The 23563-nt window shown below is 44.3% G+C and overlaps 1 protein-coding gene across 1 annotated transcript in view; it reads left to right on the top strand.

The window, feature by feature from the left end:
- Window positions 1-23563, top strand: part of NUSAP1 (nucleolar and spindle associated protein 1) — a 268127-nt gene that overhangs the window by 77909 nt on the left and 166655 nt on the right. Inside the window, 1 exon segment of the mRNA XM_030214927.1 lies at window positions 15991-16074. Coding sequence (XP_030070787.1) covers window positions 15991-16074 — 84 coding nt within the window.

Raw genomic sequence — 23563 nt, 5'->3', positions numbered from 1 at the left:
ATTATATGGTGTAATTTGTAATTTATTTAGTGTTTTCGTTTCAGAAACTAATTAGTTGCAATTAAATCTCTAATGAAAGCTTCCCTCTTGTTGTCCTAATTAGAATAATTGACTGTAAATGTAAATTTTAGCTTGGGATGGGTGGGAGTTGGGGAGGTTGGGTGGGAATGAGGACCGAACTAGGCCCTACTATGCCTTCTAGAGACTATCTGTTAATGCTGTGGTAGAAAATTCAAGTTTGAAAACTATGGGGAAAAGGGTATGGAGACGAATAAAATAATGTCATTTGCACACAGATATGTCCTTTTCTCTCGGAACTTCTTAGAACTAATTCTTCTGTCTACCTGAGTTGGTATAAGGTTTCGTGAACGAACCAAAGAAAGCCAGGCCAGTCATCGCCAGGCCATCACTGAGGAAGATTTGGGTGGGATACCGGTGTCGGAAATGGTATGTCAAGTGGACGAGTCAGAGAAACTTACTGAATTCACAGTAAACCTGGAGTTCAACAATCTGAAGAGTAGCAAATCCGGACCGGATGGTATACATCCTAGAGTACTGATAGAACTGAAAAATGAGCTTGCGGAGCTTCTGTTAGTGATATGCATTTTATCCTTAAAATCTGGCGTGGTACCGGAAGATTGGAGGGTGGCCAATGTAACACCGATTTTTAAAAAAAGGTTCCAGGGAAGATCCAGGAAATTGTAGACCGGTGAGTCTGACGTCGGTGCCAGGGAAAATGGTAGAAGCTATTATTAAAAAAACAAAATTACAGAGCACATCCGAGGACATGGATTACTGAGACCAAGTCAGCACGGCTTTAGTGTGGGGAAATCTTGCCTGACCAATTTACTTCAATTTTTTGAAGGAGTAAACAAACGTGGACAAAGGGGAGCCGGTTGATATTGTGTATCTGGATTTTCAAAAGGCGTTTGATAAGGTACCTCATGAAAGGCTACAGAGGAAATTGGAGGGTCATGGGATAGGAGGAAATGTCCTATTGTGGATTAAAAACTGGTTGAAGGATAGGAAACAGTGGGTTTAAATGGGCAGTATTCACAATGGAGAAGGGTAGTTAGTGGGGTTCCTCAGGGGTCAGTGCTAGGACCGCTGCTTTTTAATATATTCATAAGTGATTTAGAGATGTGATTAACCAGCGAGGTAATTAAATTTGCTGATCACACAAAGTTATTCAAAGTCGTTAACTTGCGACAGGATTGTGAAAAATTACAGAAGGACCTTACGAGACTGGGCGGCTAAATGGCAGATGACGTTTAATGTGAGCAAGTGCAAGGTGATGAATGTGGGATAAAAGAACCCGAATTATAGCTACGTCATGCAAGGTTCCACGTTAGGTGTTACGGACCAAGAAAGGGATCTGGGTGTCATCCTATATAATACTCACCTCCAACGTTCCAACCAGCCTGGGACCGTGGACCCCTCGGAGGTGGACTCTAAGCAGTTTACAACACAATGACGTCGACGAACCCACACAGCTGATCGGAGGAACTGGCATGCGCTGGAAAAACAAGAAGGCTTGAACCTGCACCTAACGCAACTGCCGCCCTCCCGAACATGCTGCCCAGCTGAAACGACTACCGCCACCCCGAGACTGCCACCCAGCTAACACGACTATCGCCGCCCCAAGACTGCCGCCTAGCTACAGCGACTACTGCTGCCCAGAGACTGCTGCCCTCCCGAACCTGCCGCCCTGCTGATGACACTACTGCCGGCCCAAACAGCCCTCCCGAACCTGCTGCACTACAAAAAAAAAAAAAACTGACGAGACTGCCGCCCTCCCGGCGCCCAACAGTGGACGTCGACCAAAAAGAAAACCTTCCGCAAAGAAAACCTTCAGCAGGCTGCGCCCGAAACTAGAGCGAACAGCAGCCTTCTCCAATCGAGGTTCACGCTGCCCTGAACCGCCCTCCCGAACCTGCCACACTAACAAAAAAAAAAAAAAAGAACAGGTGAAGAGTCTGCCGCCCTCCCGGCGCCTCAACAGAGATCGTCGACCACACTACTCGCAGGACGAGGTTCACAGACAGCATTGCAACGTCAATGCGAACAGGTACACTTAAGGGAGAGGAAAAGAACTTGAGGGGGGGGGGGAATAGGGGGCTTGTAACCTGAGGAGGAGAGAGACCAGAACGGGAGGGGAGATGACAAATGTTGAAGATGGATGGATGGAGGGCATGGGAAAGAGAACACAATCACTGGATAAAAAAAGGAAAACGAACTGAAAAACCAAACGGGGGAGGGGGGGGACGACACTGCACCTTGAACAGAAGGAGTGGGTCATGGAAAGACACATGCATACTCTGTCATGCAGAAGAACCTTACACTGCCACTCACAGCAGGGAAGGGGGGGGGGCCTGAACTTTGAACAAAAGGGGGGGGGGGGGGGGTCCTGCACTTCAAACAGAAAGAGGGGGTCACACACACACACACACACACACACACACACACACACACACACACACACACACACACACACACACACACACAGTCTTCCACCCTCTGTGAGTCACTGTGACACACACTCTCCCAAACATACACACACTCTGGCTCTCTCTCACACACACATACACTCTGTTTCACTGCCCACCACTGTGGTCCTGCAACAGCTTACTGGAAGGAGAAGGATATGGAGACACATACTCTGACACACACTATCTCTGTGTCACACACACACACGTGCTCTCTCTCACACTCAACCAGTCTTTCACTCTCTGTGTCTCACTGTCTCACACACAACCATGGGAAGACAGTTCCTACACATGATGGTACAACACGGCAACAGATGATTTACAAATTTAACAATTTTTCCTTCTCATTATAATACATTTCTAACAACTGTATGGTTACCACAAGAAAAAAAAACATTGCTAGAGCCCGTTTCCTTCAAAACAGAAACGGACCTTTTTTACTAGTCGTTGATAATACACTGAAACCTTCTGCTCATTGTGCTGCTGCGGCTAGGAAAGCGAATAGAATGTTGGGTATTATTAGGAAAGGTATGGAGAACAGATGTGAGGATGTTATAATGCCGTTGTATCGCTCCATGGTGCGACCGCACCTTGAGTATTGTGTTCAATTCTGGTTGCCGCATCTCAAGAAAGATATAGTAGAACTGGAAAAGGTGCAGCGAAGGGCGATACAAATGATAGCGGGGATGGGATGACTTCCCTCTGAAGAAAGACTAAGGAGGCTATTGCTTTTCAGCTTGGAGAAGAGACGGCTGAGGGGAGACGTGATAGAGGTATATGAAATAATGAGTGGAGTGGAGCAGGTGGATGTGAAGCGTCTGTTCATGCTTTCCAAAAATTCTAGGACTAGGGGGATGCGATGAAACTACAGTGTAGTAAATTTAAAACAAATAGGAGAAAATATTTCTTCACCCAACGCGTAATTAAACTCTGGAATTTGTTGCCGGAGAACGTAGTGAAGGCGGTTAGCTTGGCAGAGTTTAAAAAGGGGTTGGACGGTTTCCTAAAGGACAAGTCCATAGACCGCTACTAAATGGACTTGGGAAAAATCCACAATTTCGGGAATAACTTGTATAAAATGTTTGTACGTTTGGGTAGCTTGCCACGTGCCCTTGACCTGGATTGGCCACTGTTGGGGTCAGGATGCTGGGCTCGATGGACCTTTGGTCTTTTCCCAGTATGGCATTACTTATGTACTTATGTACATTCTGGCCTGGTAACAACTATTGCCCAAAAAGTCCCCCTCCTCTGCAATCAGACACCTCCCATTGATCGATAGAGACTATGCAAGGGTACCATCTTCCATTAACTGCTCAAGAGAAACAATGTGTGCAGACCTAGGGGCTCTGCCTCTTCTGTGGAGAGAAATGCCACTTTGTCCCAAGAGTGGAAAACCTGCCCTAGGCCTGGTTGGGGATGCAGGATTTTTGTGTTAAATAGGTTTCTTCTCAGACACAATTTCTAGTACCAGCTGCCCTGGGAGTGAAGCCTGAAATCTTTTTTGAAGCTTTAATCTTTTCTGGACTGGATGGCTACTTCATTTACAAAGCTCTGGTATGACACCACCAAATTCCCACGCAACAACTATTGCTTCCAATCTCTGTATCGTCAGTCTTCGGTCCTATCCAGAGGGTTCTCTGGTCAGGAACTATTCCTATTCACATTCGTATTGGGGTCCTTCATCGAGAGAGCATCTCTTTCTGTATCTCCCAGTCTGCAGTGAACCCCTGCATTTTGGGGCTTCCATGGCTGTGGCAGCACAATCCCCAAATCGATTGGGAAGAAGGACAGGTGGTAACCTGGAGTCCAGCCTGTTAGATATCCTGTCTTGATATCGTGATTCCTCCGAGGAGACTGTCACTCCATGTAGCCCAGTCCGATCTACAGATTCTACCTACATACCTTTCCTTTAGGGATGTCTTCTCTTAAGCATTGTGGTGAGACTCTCCCTTCATATTGTCCGTACAATTGTGCCATCGAGCTAGTCCCAGGTGCAGTCTCTCCTATGGGTCAAGTCTTTCCTTTGTCTCAGCCAGAGATAGAGGTGATGTCTGCGTACATCCAGGACAATGTTTTCAGAGGCTTTATGCAGCCTTCATGCAGCTTTCTAAATCTCCTGCATGGGCTTGATTTTTTTTTTCATCAGGGGAGAAAAGATGGAGGTCTCCATCCCTATATTGATTATTGAGTGTTAAATGCCATAACAATCGAGGATAAATATTCCCTCCCACTTCAAGGGGCTAAAATTTTCACCAAGTTGGATCTCAGAGGGGCCTACTATCTCAGAATTAAAGAAGGCGACAAGTGAAAAACTGCTTTCAACACTTGAGATGGCCACTTCGAGTATCTTGTAATGCCCTTTGGCCTTGCCAGTGCTCCAGCGGTCTTCCAAGTATTTATGAACGGGTTCTTTCGGGGACCTGCTGTATACATTTGTATATCTTGATGACTTTCTGTTTTTCCCCCCTCTCTGGAAGTATATCGTTAACATATTAAGACAGTCCTTCAGCACTTATGAGATAATCAACTCTTAGCTAAACTGGAAAAATGTGCCTTCCACTGTAAGGAGTTGCTCTTTCTGGGCTACATTATTTCCAACCACGTTCTAAAGATGGATCCTAGCAAGCTTTCAGCGATCCTTTGTTGGCCGCATCCTACTGGACTTAAAGCCTTGCAAAAGCTCCTCATGTTTGCTAATTAATCGTCAATTTATCCAAAATAACTCCATGCTAGGATCACCTTTGACTGTCTTAACCAAGAAGGAAGCAAATCCTTAACATTGGCCTTTGAATGTCTCAAACAAGCCTTTATGTCTGCCCCATCCTCCAACATCCTAATCCGACCAAGAAGATTTTGTGGCAGTAGATTCATCCTCAGTGGTCACCGGCTCCATCCTCTCCTATGTTTGCTCCAGTGGCAAGCTACTACTCTGTGCCTTCTTTTCCTGGAAATACCTCCTGAGAAAAATGGTACTAATTTAGTTTAAAATGCTAGCAATTAAACTGGTTCTTGAGGAATGGCAACATCTCTTAGAGGGGGCTTTTATACACTTTACGGTCTTCACGAACCATGAGAATCTGGCATATCTCATAGAAACAAGACACCTCAATCCCTGGCAGGCTCTTTGGTCTCTATTCTTTTCCAAGTTCAGTTTCATCCTTACTGCCCCATCGACAAGAACACCATAAGAATCTGGCATATCTCAGAGAAGTTAGATGCCTCAATTCCTGCAGGCTCTTTGGTCTCTCTTGTTTTCTCGATTCAGTTTCATCCTGACTTGCTGCCCCACCGACAAGAATACCAAAGTGGCACTGTCCAGATCCATGGAACCGGAAGAGGAGTCTAATCGACTTCAACATATCATTGGCCCGGCTAATATACTCCCTGCAGTAGTGGTGGCTGTACCTTTAGGCATGACTTTTTGTAACCCGTTATCTGCTGGAGAAGATTCTCCATTGGGGCCACTTGTCTAAAATGGCAGGGAATCCTGGCGCTCTGGGTACTAAACATTTCAGCTTCCATGTTTACTGGTGGCCATCTATAGGAAAAGATGTCTACTGAGCATGTGTATGTCCGCCCTCCAGGATGATTGGGGACAACTACTATCCTGTGCTGAGTTTGCTCATAACAACATGTAGTGCTACTGGAGCATCACCTTTTTGGATTGTATATGGGCAACACCCACGCATCCCATTGCCGATTGGCCTTAAAGCCTGAGGTTCCTGCTGCCACTGGGGCCCACACCTCCTTCAATTAGATCTGGCAGGCGGCTCAAAATATCCTACAAAATACTTCTTGTTATACAAAACAACTAGCAGATAAAAAGAGACGGCTTGCTTCTCACTTCCAATCAGGAGATCTAGTCTGGTGCTTGACTCAACATCTCCGGCTAAAAGTTCCTTCTGCTCGATTCATTCCTCGGTTTGTGGGCCCTTACCTTGAACTGCGACAGGTAAATCCTATCACATATGAGCTCAAGTTACCTATGAATTTACGGATACATAACATCTTTCACATGTCCCTTCCAAAGCCTGTGGTCCTAACTAGGTCTGACTCGATTCCTCCTCCCCCCGAGATCTGTGGTTTCTGCATCTGATGAGTATGAGTTACAGAGCATACTGGACACCCGAAAACTAAGTGGACAATTACGGTACATAATTTCCTGGAAAGGATTCGGACCCGAATACAACTCCTTGGAACCTGCGACCCAAGTCCATGCTCCAATGCTGGTAAGGCGCTCTCATCACCTCTTCCTCATAAACTGAAACCCAGCATTCAGGTAAGTAGAGGCCTTAGAGGAGAGGGTGTTGTTACGGTCCTACCATGACTCAGGAACAGGATCGCACTGCTGGCGCGTGGCGGGAGGAGCTTTCCATGCAGCATTGCAGCCGCCAGCACATATTGGATGTTATCAGACGCCAACATTGGAGTGGGGCATTTAACCCCATCAAACACTAGCCTAGATGCTCTTACTGTTGGAATGTAATTGTATTTTACATGCATTGCCTGTCACCTATTATTTCTCTGTGATTACTCTGTGACCTCTGATGTGAATTACTTAGAGAGGTCACATAGCTATGCAACTTCCTGTGGGGGTTTAGATGCTGCACATGCAGCACATGGAGCACATGGAGCTCATGATCTCTCCTAACCTGAGAGGATCTATGGTGGTGTGAGCATCCATTACCATCTAAGCACATGGAAGGAGCTGATAATACAAATGTATAGTAATATGTATATATAAGCCTGTCTGATTATAATCTAACTACAAACTGTGAGTAAACAGATGTTTTGTTACTTCAACTTTAAAGTGACTCAGCAGTGAATTATTCAGGGGTGAATGAGAGAGAGATGAAGAAAGAAATTAACATTTCTAAAGCTGAAGCTGTGTGTACTAAAATCTGCTAATTATTTACTACAAATAATCCAACAAAAGGGTTATGGGCCCAGGGCTCAGGAATTGAAAAAGAAGAGAAATATTACCAGGCAGAAAAAAAGGCCACATTTTTCTCTTAAGTTTTAAAGGAAAGATTCAGTCTGTCTCTCTCTCCCCCCACACAGCAGACAGAAGGCTAAGAAAATGGCTGAGGGAAGAAATTCACCATTTTTCTATTCTCTCAAGGTGCCTAAATTAACTGAGTTTAATTATCGGCAGTGGGAACTAAGATTCATATGTCTCCTTCGAGCAAAAGGATTAAATATATGCTTAGACCAAGACAGAACAGCTGAAAATATGGCTGAATGGGACAATGCAAACTATTATGTGAAGTGCATGCTTTTGGAAGCTCTCTCAGAGAAACAAGCCATATTAGTGGAGGGAAAAGATACACCAAAGGACATTTTATATAAACTGAGAACTATGTATGCAACTACATATGCAAAGCAGCAACCAATTTGGTTGGCAGAGTTGAATGAAACCAAATTAAGGGATAAAAGTAAATGTAATGATCACATTATGCATCTTATGTCTTCATTTCAAAAGTTAGAACTTTCTGGAATTCCCATGTGTGATGCATTGAAAAGAGCATTTCTTTTTACCTCACTTTCAAAGAAGTTTGATGTTTTTAGGTCTGTAAATGAGGCCATTGAAGGGCAATCTTTTGAACAGACAACATCAAAACTAAGGCAGGAATGCATAATAAATGATTCTGAGGAGATGTGTTCTCAAAGCAAGTCAGAGAGAAATGAAACAAATTTCTTGGCAAAGAACAGAGGAAGGCGGAGCTATGGGAAAACTCCACCCAAGGGCAAGCTGATTTGCTACTCATGTGGAAAGGAGGGACATGTATCTAAATGGTGTAAGGAAACACAAAACACTCCCTCTAGCTCACCTAAGCCAATGGAACTAAAGAATTTTCAAACCAGGAAATGTATGAAGGACAAAGATAAACACAAGGGTTTTCTAATGGCAGAAAAATCTTTGACTATGGTAAATAATAATTCAAATGAAAGTACTTGGATTTTGGATTCAGGGAGCACATGCCATTTAACCAATTGTAAGAATTTCTTTCAGGAAATGTGTCCAGAGGAAGGTATTCTTAAAACTGCAAACGCAGGGACTGCTAAGATCCAAGCAAAAGGTATTGGATTCTTAAAATGCAAAGTGTCTAATGAGTTAAAGAAATTCCTGTAAGTGATGTCTTGTATATTCCCCAAGCAGTTTGCAATATGCTTAGTGTATCTACATTAGATAAGAAGGGATTTGCGATTCATTTTGAAAACAGTAAGTGCACAATCTCTAAAAATGATGAAGTGTATGCTGAAGCTTTTATGCATAATGATGTTTATAAGCTGAGCATTTCAGGTGAAGCCTCACATATGGCGCAAGTAAGGAAGAATGATGGTAAATGTAGTCTGGAAATCTGGCACCGCCGCCTGGGACATCGTGATTCTAAGGTGATCCAGGATCTTCGCAGTGGGCAACTAGCCACAGGCATTCAGATAAGTGCAAATACTGGTAAAATGGAGAAATGCATAGACTGTGTTACTCAAAAAGGTGTGAGACCCTCATTTCCTGCATACACAGGAAATAGGAGTAATAAAGTGCTGGACTTAATACACAGTGACTTATGTGGACCGTTTAATATCCCATCATTGGGAAATAACAGATTTGTGCTAATATTCTTGGATGATTTCTCTAGATATTGTGTGGCCTATTTGCTGAAAGAAAAAAGTCAAGTCACAGACATGCTGAAGAAATACGTAGCCATGGTGAGCAATAAATTTGAAAGAAAACCAAAGGTTCTTCAGACCGACAATGGTGGTGAGTTCACTTCACAAAGCATGCGCACATTTCTAGAACAAGAAGGCATTCAGCATATCACAACAGTAGCTTATACACCAGAGCAAAATTCTGTTGCAGAGAGAAAATTTAGGTCACTTGTGGAAATGACCAGATGTATGCTGTCAGATAGCAATCTCCCTAAAAGACTATGGGGGGGAAGCCATTCTCACAGCAGTGTACCTACAAAACAGAATGCCAACTAAAGGCGCTGAGCGCACACCACATGAGACATGGCATGGTAGGAAGCCAAACCTGTCACACATAAGAACATTTGGAAGTACAGCATATGCACATGTACCAAAGCAAAGAAGGCATAAGCTGGATTCCACAACAGAAAGGGGCATTTTAGTTGGCTATGCTCCAGGACACAAAGGATATAGAATTTTGAATCTGAAAACTGGCATTGTTGGCATAAGACATGTTACATATTTTGATGAAAACAAAAGGGTTGATAAAGGCTGGATTATCCCAGATGAGCCTTATCATCCAGAATATGAAACTAGAACCATAATAGACATACCAGTGTATATAAATGCCATACCAAGGCAGATGTCTGAAAGCAACTCACCTGTATCTAACGAGGAACAGGCAGAGGAAGCAGACACAGAAAGGATCATTGAAGAAGACAGTACAGTTGGAGAAGGGGAATCAATTGGAGAAGAACTCTCAGATATAGAGGATGCGGAAAGGTCGGACCAACCTGTTGTCAGACGCTCATCCAGGGAAAACAAAGGTGTTCCACCCCCAAGACTGTCTTACTTAACAAAGTCAGCAGAAGCTCAAGAGCCCTTAACATGGGATGAGATTGAGAAAATGCCAGCAGAAGAAGCTGCTGAATGGCGTAAAGCTGCACAAGAAGAAATTGATGCATTGGATAAAAATAATACTTGGATTCTTACAAAATTACCTCCTGGCAAGAAAGCTATAGGATGCAAATGGGTATTCAAGTTAAAAAGGAATGCACAAGGAAAAGTGGAAAGGTATAAAGCCAGATTAGTGGCAAAGGGATATCTTCAAAAATATGGAGAAGATTTTGATGAAGTGTTTGCACCTGTAGTGAAACACACAACAATTAGAACACTTCTGAGCATTGCAGTCTCAAAAGGCATGCAAGTCAACCACATTGATGTGAAAACAGCGTTTCTTCACGGAGATATAACTGAAGACTTGTACATGGAACAACCAACAGGTTTCATAAATACAAAACAAAGACAGCTAGTGTGTAAATTAAACAAAGGTCTTTATGGATTAAAGCAAAGTGCAAAATGTTGGAATGAAAAATTGCATGAAATATTGACAAATTTAGGATTTAAGCAAGGTGAAGCAGATAAATGCTTGTACACTAGGTGCACAAATGGACAATATGCATACATTTTAGCTTTTGTTGATGATCTGCTCATTGCAAGCAAAAGTGAGCAAGAGTACAAGGACATTGTAAAGTGTTAAAACCAGAATGTTGAGATAAAAGAACTTGGTAATGTGTCATACTATCTTGGTATAGAAATTGAGAAACAAAATGATGGTTCTTATCTTCTAAGCCAGAAGCAGAAAATAAATGAGCTTATTGAAAGTTTAGGTATGCAAGATGCCCAAGTTGTAAGCACTCCCATGATCACTGATTTTCTGAAGGATGAAACAGTAAGAGAACCTTTACCAGATAACATCCAATATAGATCAGCCATAGGTAAGCTTTTATATCTAACTACCACATACAGGGCTGATATAGCAAATGCAGTAGGAATTTTGAGCAGAAGGGTCAGCTCACCTACCAAATCAGATTGGACTGCAGTTAAAAGGATGGTAAGGTATTTAAAGGGTACCGTTGATTGTAAATTAAAGATTTCAGCCAATAGTAATCCAAAACTAATATGTTACTGTGATTCAGATTGGGCAGGGGATCATTCCGATTATAAATCCACAAGTGGATATGTGTTTATGTATGGAAATGTACAAATTTCATGGGCCAGTCATAAACAAAGTATTGTGAGTTTGTCTTCTACAGAAGCTGAATACGTGGCCGTATCGGAAGCGTGCAGAGAACTGATGTGGATTGAAAAACTTATGCTGGATTTTGGAATAGCTGAACAGAGACCAATCCAGATAATGGAAGATAATCAGAGCTGCATCCGACTGTCACAGAATGACAAGGTTCAGTCACGCACCAAGCACATCGCAACGAAATACCACAACGTGCGAGAGTTGGCAAAAGAAGGGGTCATCAGTCTACACTATTGTCACACCAGTGAGATGACAGCTGACATCATGACCAAACCGTTACCCAGAGAACATTTTGTGAATCTGCGTATAAAGCTTGGACTTTGTATGAATAAATAATTGCATGACAGTTATGCATGAGAAGGGGTTTGTTGGAATGTAATTGTATTTTACATGCATTGCCTGTCACCTATTATTTCTCTGTGATTACTCTGTGACCTCTGATGTGAATTACTTAGAGAGGTCACATAGCTATGCAACTTCCTGTGGGGGTTTAGATGCTGCACATGCAGCACATGGAGCACATGGAGCTCATGATCTCTCCTAACCTGAGAGGATCTATGGTGGTGTGAGCATCCATTACCATCTAAGCACATGGAAGGAGCTGATAATACAAATGTATAGTAATATGTATATATAAGCCTGTCTGATTATAATCTAACTACAAACTGTGAGTAAACAGATGTTTTGTTACTTCAACTTTAAAGTGACTCAGCAGTGAATTATTCAGGGGTGAATGAGAGAGAGATGAAGAAAGAAATTAACATTTCTAAAGCTGAAGCTGTGTGTACTAAAATCTGCTAATTATTTACTACAAATAATCCAACACTTACATCGTTGGCCGCCTCGTAGCTTCTGCTCCAGTGGGTCCTGAGACGTCTCTGTGAGTGTGGGTTCTAGTAACACCTTCACTCTGTGTGTGGGTTCCAGCAGTACTTTGTCTCTGTGTGTATGGGTTCCAGCAGTACTTCCAGCTTCTGTGTGTGTGGGTTCTAGCAGTACGTCCCCTCCAAACAGCTGAGGTTAATTGTTTTTTCTTGTGTGAAAAAAAAACAACAACCCCCCCCTCCCAAAACAGCCCCGGAAATGACCTCAACCGCCTCCAATTAGACTCTGGGCTTCTTAGGAGCCCTTCAGGTCCCTGGGTATGAAACATAGCTGAATCCTCTTCTCTGTTCACCACCAGAACTTTGAACATAATAACATAAGCACTGCTATACTGGGACAGACAGAAGGTCTGTCAAGCCCAGTATCCTGTTTTCAGCAGTGGCCAATCCACTGTCAAGATCCCAAGCAAAACCAATTTTATGCTGCTCATCTTAGAAATACTGTCACACTAATATGGCTGTACTCTACTGCCAATGTTCAACTACAAACTTTATAATAGCAGAGTTTTGCACTGCAGGATTGCTGTGTTAATTGTGACGTTGAGGCATATTTTCAAAGCACTTAGCCTCCCAAAGTTCCATAGAAACCTATGGAACTTAGCCTCCTAAAGTGCTTTGAAAATAAGCCTGTATATCTCTTAACAGGGGAAGTCTCATATAATCACCAGGGAATTATGTCAACCATTTGTCTTGGTGTACCCTTTTGGTGATAGATGTAATCATTGACTGACCCCCTCCTACCTTAATACTGATTTTTTACTTTTTATATTGATTGTTTTATATTCTCATTGTCACAAATGTCATGCTTATATCAGCTTACTATCACAGTCTACTTTCTGCCAATATCTTATGTCAGGCTGGGTATACAGTGCTCCGGGTCTAATTCTTCTGCCCAAAGCATCAAAACATATGAGAGACTGCACTTATCTGTAGGTCCGGGTGCCCATGAAAACCCGACAGGTGCTTGTTTCGCTTTACTTTGCTTTCGCAAGGGATCAATGCACTCAGGACCTGGAAGAAAAGGATATATATTTGTATCAGCTACAAAACGCCGCCATATTTACAACTCAAATGCTGTGAGCCGGAGAGAAAGCTGCACGCTTAGTGAGCCATCTACTTAGATACTTATTCGGGCCGAAACACTGAAAGATGCAAGTATTATTGGAAAAACAGACATATATATCCTTTTCTTCCAGGTCCTGAGTGCAGCCCTAGGGAGCAATGCTCAAGGCACGAAAACCTTTGGGAGCAGCTCATGGCAGAAGAAAATTGCTTGCAGAGGAACTATGAGTGTCTAGGGCTGAGAAGAGCAGAGGTAGCCCTCCAGTAGGAAGCTCTGTTGTTGCAAAGCCCTGTTAAGGACTTGTAAGCCTGAACCTCCAGCAGGGAGGAACCCAAGAGGCTCCTCTTTAAGAGAGAATCCGTGAGGGACAAGGCCTTTGGGGTGCAGCTGGCACTAGGAGGCCAGTGAGGTACAAAGCCTCTGGGGTGCAGTTGGCACTAGGGGGCCCAGTGGAGCTCGGGAGGACAGCTGGCCCTCGAAGCCTAGGGGAAGCTTCCAGGAGAGCTGCAGCAGGGTCAGGCATAGCCAGCCTGGAAGTCTAGCAGCCACAGGCCCAAGAGGATCCCAGCGGTGCCTCCAAAATGTTATATAGCGTCCCACATTGGGCGCTATTTCTGTGGACCCTGGTTCAAGTGCCTGACCCAAAGAGTTTAGCTGGCATTCAGGCCTGTCTTAGCAGGACTAAGGTTACATATGGTAAGTATTTTTCTGTCCCTGGAATGTTTAAATTAAGTGTTGTACCTGAAGCAATGGAGGGTTAAGTGATCACAAGGAACATCTGTGGGATTTGAACCCTGATTTTCAGCCAGGGTTCAATTGTTAGGCATCTACCATACTCCACTCCCCTCTACTGGGATAAATTTACCCAAGAGCAGAGGAAAGTCTTGGCTGTATGCCAGGACTTACATACTTACTTACTTTCTTTTCTTAGCTAGTTTCCTTTTAAATGTTCAATTATCTCTGCATATTTCTCATTGTATTTTCTTTGAACCTGCTTAGCTATATTTCTTTCTGGACACCATGTGGACAGTTGGGTGGTGTAGTTGGGGCTGTGGAGCACAGAGTGGGCCAGTAATTTGAAATTTTGCATTGTTAATTATATCCTTCCTCATTAGCTGGTGTTCTACATCTTGTTTTTCTTTCCTTATTTTTAATTCCTAATTTTCTTTTTTTTATTCTCCCTTCCTTTTTGTGGTTCTTGGGCACCTACTTGGAAGATATTGTTTGTTTGGATGTATTTATTTTTTTTATTTATACCTTGCTCAAGAAGACCTGAAAGCAACCCCCCCCCAAAAAAAAAAAAAAAAAAAACCCAACCTACTTTATTCTAAAATGTAAAATAAGACATTATATGGCCTTCCCAATAGGCTGAAATTTTGTACAAATCCTTTTCCTTTCTTTCTATGGCTCTGCTTTCTGTTCTATGTCCACTGCCCATGGCCACCTTTGTACTAGTTCTACATTTGCTTGCCTCCTTGCTGTTCCAACAGTAGGCTCACTTATAGTTTAACTTTGGTAGGAATAGGAAGATGCAGAAACGGAGAAATAGTCTTAGGGGTGGGCTCCAGTTGAAGCCATGCTCAAGATGATAAAGTCTGCTATACCTGCTTCAGGGAGATCTGTAAGAGTTAATTGGAACATGCAAGTTGCTCTGATTCCAGAGTTGTAAGTGAATGTGCAAATATATTTTTTTCTAAGCTTGAAATCCTGTGTACTAGAACCACACTATACTTGAACCAGTCAATATTCAGCTGGTCAGTACTCATCTAGGGGTTAGTCTCTAACAGTAGTACTGTGAGACTATCACTAAAGTTCATGACATCCAATTTTAACGAGCTGAGTGGGGTTTGCTCCTTCCCCAACTACCACAAGGCCTCATGAGGTAGGCCTGGGGGTTCAGGGAGGGTGAAGCAGCTTCAGGCCGCAACCCAGTAAGTTATGTGGGCGCTGTCTGATATTCAGGACTGGCACTGCATTAAACTGCTATTCATGCAGTCTTATTTTGTCGCTTAACTATGCAGGCGCTGGCACTGAATGTTGCCAGCACGTGCATAACTACTGGCTTATCCCTGACTCTGCTTCTGGAATGCCCTTCTCTGGCCCACTTGAAAAGGGCTAGGCAGAGCTGATGTTCAATGGCACTGCCCGGTTAAATACCACTGAATGTCAACACCCAGCCTGCAGACCACAATTTAAACAGGCAGGAGACACTCCTGCCCACTTAAATCGCTTTGAGTATTGACCAGCTAATGTTCATGAATTTATGTGCAGAAGGAAGGGATCCTCAGGAGCTTAGCCTAGAATGGGTGGCAGAGCTGGTGGTTGGGAGGCGGGGCTAGTGCTGGGCAGACATATACGGTCTGTGCTGGGGCTGGTGGTTGGGAGGCGGGACTAGTGCTGGGCAGACTTATACAGTTTGTGCTGGGGCTGGTGGTTGGGCGGCGGGACTAGTGCTGGGCAGACTTATACGGTCTGTGCCAGAGCTGGTGGTGGGAGGCAGGGATAGTGCTGGGCAGACTTATACGGTCTGTGCCAGAACTGGTGGTTGGGAGGCGGGGTTGGTGGTTGGGAGGTGGGGATGGGGCTGGCCAGACTTGTACGGTCTGTGCACTGAAGAGGACAGTACAAATAAAAAAGTAGCACGTATGAATTTATCTTCTTGGGCAGACTGGATGGACCGTGCAGGTCTTTTTCTGCTGTCATCTACTATGTTACTATGTTATAGATAACCAGGCTACCACATTGTTTGATAGTCTTCATTTTGTTCTGCTCTAGATAATACTAGTGGAAAGATCCCACAATATATGGCCTGTTTAGCTAAACCTGGGCAAGTTGTAATGAAAGCTACTACTACACCAGGTATGTTTTAACTGTTTTCTTCAGTTATTGAAACTTCATATTAATGTTTGGGAATAGAAGACATTTCTCAGGAAAATGACTCCTTGTGCTTTGAAGTGTTCAATTGCTTTTTATAATTATTGCTAGAATTGAAAGCATGTATGAAAAAATAGGACAAGGAGGACTGCAAATCATTTCACGTTTGTGTTGTTATCTGATGGAGCCTGGCCTGAGAAAAAGCTTCTGGAAGCTTTTTGAAAGTGCTTACATATTCTCTGAGGACAAGCTGGCTGAATTATTCTCACACATGGGCCGACGATCCATGTCGGCCTGGGAATCGGCATGATGCATAGCAAAATGAGAAAAGTTTTGCTAGAGCCTTCTGGAACGAGTGCAGCGCTGCACCGAGCATGTGTGAACTGTCTTCCTGCCCCGTTGCACAACTGTGCTCCTCAGTTTTTTTCTCTCTTCTGTGTGAGGAGCGGCAGCAATTTCTGTGGCTCCTCTGTTTGTGCCCGGGAAAGAGCCGCCTTCTAATTTTGCGTTTTTTTCCTTTTTGTCCTTGGTTTTTCTTGTCTTTTTTAGTATCATTTTGTTAAAAAAATAAAGAAAAAGAAAAAAATACAAATTTTCCCTTATTTTCTTAGTTTTGTTTTCCCTGTTTAAAGTTTCCTTTATTTCCTTAGCGGCCCGGTCTCCCCCTTTTTGTGCCTCTTTTTTCGCACCACAATGTCATGGAAGACTTCCAGCGGCTTCAGACGTTGTACGTGGTGCAACCGGACCATCTCAGGTACAGATACCCATTTGTGGTGTATCCAGTGCCTTGGACCTGACCATAGCTTAACTCATTGTGTCCTTTGTCTTCGTATGAGGTTGCATTACGCTGCTCAGCCTGTGGCAAGACTGTTGTTTACGCCTGCCAGATAAGTGGCTTGGAGAAACATGCTGTGACGGCACGCCCAAAGCCACATCTGAATGGCTTCCTGACACAGGGGGAGAAATCCGGTGCCCCCCCTGCTTGTTGGTGTAGTACATCGCAACCTGATTGTTCGTTTGAATTAAGATAATTTGGTTGGACAGCCGATCTCTGAAATCCTTCAGAGCGTTCTAGATCGCTCGGAGCTTCCAGGAGGTTGATCTGAAGATCTGTTTCCTGGGGGGACCAGGCTCCCAGAGTGTGAAGCCCATCTATATGAGCTCCCCACCCCAGGAGAGATGCATCCGCCGTCAGCACTTTCTGCTGCTGAGGAATTTGGAATGCTCATCCTATGGTCAAGTTGGATCGAATTGACCACCATTGAATTCTGAAAGTCGGTGGACAGATGGATGACATCTTCTAGATTTCTCGCAGCTTGATACTACTGAGAAGCTAGGGTCCATTGAGCAGACCTCATATATAGACGTGCCATGCGTGTAACATGAACTGTGGAGGCCATGTGCCCCAAGAGTCTCAACATCTGCCGAGCTGTGACTTGTTGAGACGCTTGAACCGTGGAAACCAGGGACAGAAGGTTGTCTGCCCATGCCTCGGGGAGATAGGCCCAAGCTGTTGTGTCCTACAGTGCTCCAATGAACTCCAATTTTTGAACAGATGGGACTTGGGGTAATTTATTACAAACCCTAGTAGTTCCAGCACCTGAATAGTCATCCGCAAGGACTCCTGAGCACCACCATCCTCTGAGGTGCTCTTCACCAGCTGTCACGTCTTTAACACAGGAACTAGGTTTGTGAACCCTTGGGCCACTGCCGAGAAGCGGCAGTGGCAGGCAAAACCACCCCACACTGGAGACCAGGCAGAACAGGACTGGAACCCCGGACTGGAGTTGCAGCAGAGGCAAACAAGCAGGAAAAAGCAGAGCAGGCACTCTTAAACTTCACCTGCGCTTGGCCGCTTTTCACCAGGAGTTGAGCCCCTGGCTGCAGGTGGCCGGCAGGACTTACTGGGCAAGGCAGGACTGGGTACCCACTAGGCTGAACCAGGATTGAGGGTCAGAGGGGAAAGGAACATACTGGGACAGCAGGGCAAGGAAGGGATAAGCTAAAGGACAGGACTGAAAGCTGCAAGCAGCCACTAAAACAGGGAATAAATACTGACAGAGAGGAGACAGGACTGGAAGCTGCAGAACAGCCACTAAAAACACAGACAAGGACTAGACACAAAACTACAAGCCAGAGACAAGACTAGAGAACAAGCAACAACCTAATCTAAACTACACACAGACTAACTAGAACAGACAAGAATCTCAGGCAAGAATCAATACAATGAAACCAGACTAGTCAGACGTGCACACAGCACACCGACAAACCTCAGGGCCTTAGACGATGCAAAGGCAAAGCAGAAAGATTTCAGAATGGCTAATAAGCCCAACAGCAGCTGAGGCCCAGCTGCAGCAATCACCAGGCAACTACGGGAGCTGTGCAGGGTCAAACAAAAAGAGCAAGTCTGGAAGATCCGGATCGGACTAGGCTGAAATCTGGAACGGGAAACAGCACACAGAGACAGAACTAACTCACAAAGATCAGAGAGAAGCCAGCTCAGAAGCTGACCACAGGAAATAAGGTGAGTCTGAGAGGGGTCACGGCCACAGACGTGACACCAGCCAGTCGTTGAGATAAGGAAACACATGCACTCCCAGGCTGCGAAGCAGTGCTGCCACTACTGCTAGGCATTTTGTGAACACTCTGGGAGCTGACGCTAGGCCAAATGACAGTATGTAGTACTGAAAGTGCTGTGTTCCCAGCTGAAATGAAAGATACTTTCTGTGAGCTGGAAGTATCGAGATATGTGTGTAAGCGTCCTTTAAGTCCAGAGAGCATAGCCAATCGTTTTTCTGAAACATGGGAAGAAGGGTGCCCAGGGAAGCCATCCTGAACTTTTCTCGGACTAGGAATTTGTTCCGGGCCCTTAGGTCTAGGATGGGACGCATCCCCCCCCTGCTTTCTTTTGGCTAAGGAAGTACCTGGAATAGAATCCTAGCCCTTCTTCCCCTGGTGGAACAGGTTCGACTGCATGGGCCTTTAGAAAGGCGGAGAGTTCTTCTGCAAGTACCTGCCTGTGTTGGGAGCTGTTTCATTGAGCTCCCGGTGGGCAATTTGGAGGTTTGGATTCCAGATTGAGGGTGTATCCTAACCTGACTATATGAAGAACCAACCAGTCGGAGGTTATGAGAGGCCACCTTTGGTGAAACAACATTAACCTCCCTCCAACTGGCAAGTCGTCCGATATGGACACTCTTACTGTGGCTATGCTTTCTTGGAGCCAGTCAAAAGCCTGTCCCTTGCTTTTGATGGGGAGCTGCAGGGGCCTTGGGCAAACACTGTTGACAAGAGTGAGTGCGCTGCGGCTGAGCCTGACTAGGCTGGCAAGATGCAGGAGTGTACCTACGCCTAGAATAGCAATAGGGAGCACTCCGCGACCCACCAAAAAACCTCCTGGTTGAGGAGGTGGTAGCAGAAGGCGCCTGGTGGGAGAGAGAAGTATTGCATCCATGTGATTCTTGATCTGGTGAACCAGATCTTCCACCTCTCCAAAAAGGTTATACCCCCGTTGAAGATGGGCGTTGCCCGCAAGATCTTCCGAGCATGGGGCACCCCCTTGGTGGATCTTTTTTTCACTCAAATCAATCACAAGGTCCCTCAGTTCTCTTCCAGACTTCAGGCCCATGACAGACTAGGGTCAGATGCCTTTCTCCTACATTGGGGAACAGGCTTTCTGTATGCATATCCTCCCATACCTTTAGTAGGGAAGACTTTGCTGAAACTCAAGACATCGGAACCATGATCCTGATTGCACTCTACTGGCCATGTCAGATTTAGTTCTCTCTTCTTTTGGAATTGTCCTCCGAAGAACGGTGGAGAATGGAGTGTTTCCTGACCCCCATCACTCAGAATGAGGGGTCGCTTCTACATCCCAACCTGCAGTCTCTGGCTCTCACGGCCTGGATGTTTAGAGCCTAGAATGTGCTTCCTTGATTCTTTTGGAGGGTGTATCCCGGGTCTTGCTTCCAGGAAAGATTCCACTAAGAGGTGTTACTCTTTCAAATGGAGGATGTTTGGTGTGACAGCAAGGCCCGTAGATCCTCTTTCTTGTTCTACACTTATCATAGTCTGGTCTCAAGACCAACTCCGTAAGGTTCACCTTATTGCAATTAGTGCTTATCATCAGCGTGTAGAAGGCAAGCCTATCTCTGGACAGCCTTTAGTTGTTCGCTGAATAAGAGGCTTGCTTTTGTCAAAGCTCCCTATCAAACCTCCTCTACTGTCATGGGATCTCAATGTCGTCCTCACCCAGCTGATGAAAGCTCCTTTTGAGCCGTTGAATTCCAGCCATCTGAAGTACTTGACCTGGAAGGTCGTTTTCTTGGTGGCTGTTACTTCAGCTCGTAGGGTCAGTGAGCTTGAAGCCCTAGTAGTGGATGCACCTTATAATAAGTTACATCACAACAGAGTAGTCCTCTGCACGCAGCCTAAATTCTTCTCTCAGCTCTGATCCCGCCCTCGTGAAAACAGGAATTGAGGGTGGGGCCAGAGCTGAGAGACAAGGGAAGGCTGAAGCCGAGCCTGCTCGCCTTTCTCTGCTGCCGGGACCCGAGGTAAGATGAGTTTTAACTTCTGGGTGGCAGGAAGGCAAGAACAGAGCACTGTTGAGGGAGAAGAGGGCGGGCAGGTTGGGCGGGTTAAAATATTGAGGGTGCTCGAGCACCCACGGAGTCGGCTGCTATGTTAGCATCTATAATAATAATAATTTAAAAAACCCCAAACTTCTAGTATCATCATCTTGGAAAGGGCCCTTTGTAGGGCTCGCAGGGAATATGCAAATACCCCCACTACAGCTAATAAGGTACATTACTTAGCCACTCGGACAGCCCTTAACACGTTAATTCCCATGAATGGGATGTGACCGTGCCGGGCTATAATCCTTTTAGGAAGGATAGAGAGGGCCAAAGAGGTGGAGGAATGGCTCTGTATGTGAGAGACAATATCAGATATATTGGGGAAAGGAGAAGAGAATTGTGAGACTGAAAGATAATGAGTGATGAAAATAAAGCGAATGTGCTAAACAGTTATTTCTCTTCGGTGTACACGGAGGAAAATCCTGGAGAAGGACCATGGTCGGCTGCCAAGGGAACATCTGGGAATGGAGTGGATACTGCGCCGTTTACGGAAAAAAGAGTCTATAAAGAGCTGGAGAATCTGAAGTTGGACAAAGCTATGGGGCCGGATGGGATACATCCCAAGATACTGAGGGACTTCTTAAAGATTTATTTAATAGATCTTTAGAGATGGGAGATGTTCCACGTGATTGGACACGAGCGGATGTGGTCCCTCTTCACACAAGTGGAGACAGGCAAGAAGCGGGAAACTACAGACCGGTAAGTCTCATGTCGATGGTAGGAAAAATAATGGAGTTGCTCCTTAAAAAAGGATTGTTAACTTTCTAGAAGCCGATGGGTTACAGGACCTGAGGCAACATGGCTTTACCAAAGGAAAATCCTGCCAAACGAATCTTATTGACTTTTTTGACTGGGTGACCAAACAAGTGGATGAAGGACGTGCAGTAGATGTAATCTACTTGGATTTCAGCAAAGCCTTTGATACGGTCCCCCCACAGAAGACTCGTGAATAAGCTGAAAGGGTTGAAATTAGGACCAAAAGTGTTGAACTGGATAGGACACTGGTTGACCAACAGGTGGCAGAGGATGGTGATAAATGGAATCCGCTCAGTGGAAAGGAAGGTGAGCAGTGGAGTTTCTCAGGGGTCGGTGCTGGGGCCTATTCTGTTTAATATATTTGTGGGAGATATTGCTGAGGGGTTGGAAGGAAAGGTGTGCCTTTTTGCAGATGACACAAAAATAGCCAATAGAGTGGATACCCTGGAGGGAGTAGAAACGATGAGAATGGATCTCTGAACCTTAGAAGAATGGTCAAGTGTCTGACAGTTAAAATTTAATCCCACTATGAATATTACAGCTGTCACCCCAGGCTTAACATAACTGTGCACTCAATAGTGGAGAAAAAAGCCTCAGTAATGCCACCCAGCCAGCCCGAAATTATAGACTATAAGGCATGGGCCTGGCACACCATCATCTGGTTCAAAAAAACTCCACAATTCCTTAGTGTCTCAAGGTGTATATTGCAAACCTTTTCTCAATGCTACTAATAAGGTAACAAACGTGTATGTATACTTCATAGAGCACAGAATGTAGATATAATCAATTACTTTCAGTTCTATTCATGCAGTTTGCATGCTTTGCCTTGCCGCCGTTACTACGTCCTCCGGCAACGAGTTTAACTATTTTTTTGAGTGAAAAAGTATTTCCTCCTATTTGTTCTTCCAATATTTGCAATAACAAGTATAGAGTCCCCTGTGTTGATATACTAATTGTAGTATTATATTGGAGGAAAAGACTTCAGTTGCTTGGCTTATTGTGTGTTATGCACATTATCAGTCGGGTGAGCTTCCTCATTAGTTAGATAAACCTCCAATAGTGCTATCCCTGCACTTGTGCACTATTTCAATGAAGCTATCCGTATTATCTCTACAATTGTGCACTGTTTCAATGTAACTGTGCTAAAGAAATCTTTTTAGAATGGGCACTTATCTGTGACGTGGCTTTTAAACAATGGTTTGCTCTACAGAGAGTCTCCGTTTCACGATTGTTTCGTCAGGAGACAAACTGATAGCCAATTATGATTTGCTCTGTATATCCAATGTTTGTTCTAAAAGTATTCCCATGCAATTTCATTGTACCCCCTGGTCTTTGTACTTTCTGAATAAGAGAAAAACCGATTGACCTCCGCCCCACTCCACTCAAGATTTTGTAGTCCTCAATCATATCCCCCCTTTAGCTGTCTCTTTTCCAAGCTGAGGAACCCTAACCTCTTTAGCCTTTCCTCATACGGGAGCAGTTCCATCCCCTCTGTCATTTTGGTTGCTTTCCTTTGGACCTTTTCAAATTCCGCTATATCTTTTTTGAGATACATAGACCAGAATTGCAAACAATACTCAAGGGGCGGTTACATTATGAAGTGATACAGAGGCATTATAATATTTCTGGTCTTATTTTGCATCCCTCTCCTAATAATTTCTAGCATCCTGTTTGCCTTTGGCCCCCACTGCCGCCACATACTGGGCAGAAGATTTCAGTTTGGCATCTAGTATTTACCCCCTTCCCCCAGTTTACATGAGGAAAGACCAATGTCAAATTCTATGCCATTTAATGTTATTAGATGAAACTGATAACACACGAGATGAATTTTGTCTTTTCCATATTTAGTTGTAGATGAATATTTGATGTCCATTTTTCAGCTGTATCAAAACACTCTTGAACCAGGGGCATGATCTCTTTTAAAGAGGACTTGAAGGGAAGCATTGATGTCATCTGCATAGGTGTAAATAGATAATCCATCTCTAACCATACCTTATTAAAAGTGGTCATGATGATATTAGAGGATAGAAGAAAGTGGGGAATCCTTGGGTATGCCACATTTCATCTGCAAAGGAACAGAA

The sequence above is a fragment of the Microcaecilia unicolor genome, chromosome 9, assembly GCF_901765095.1.
Source record: "Microcaecilia unicolor chromosome 9, aMicUni1.1, whole genome shotgun sequence".
NCBI classification, from domain to species: Eukaryota; Metazoa; Chordata; class Amphibia; order Gymnophiona; family Siphonopidae; genus Microcaecilia; species Microcaecilia unicolor.
Note: the sequence above shows the minus strand (reverse complement) of the source record. Positions and strands in the feature narration are given on the sequence as shown.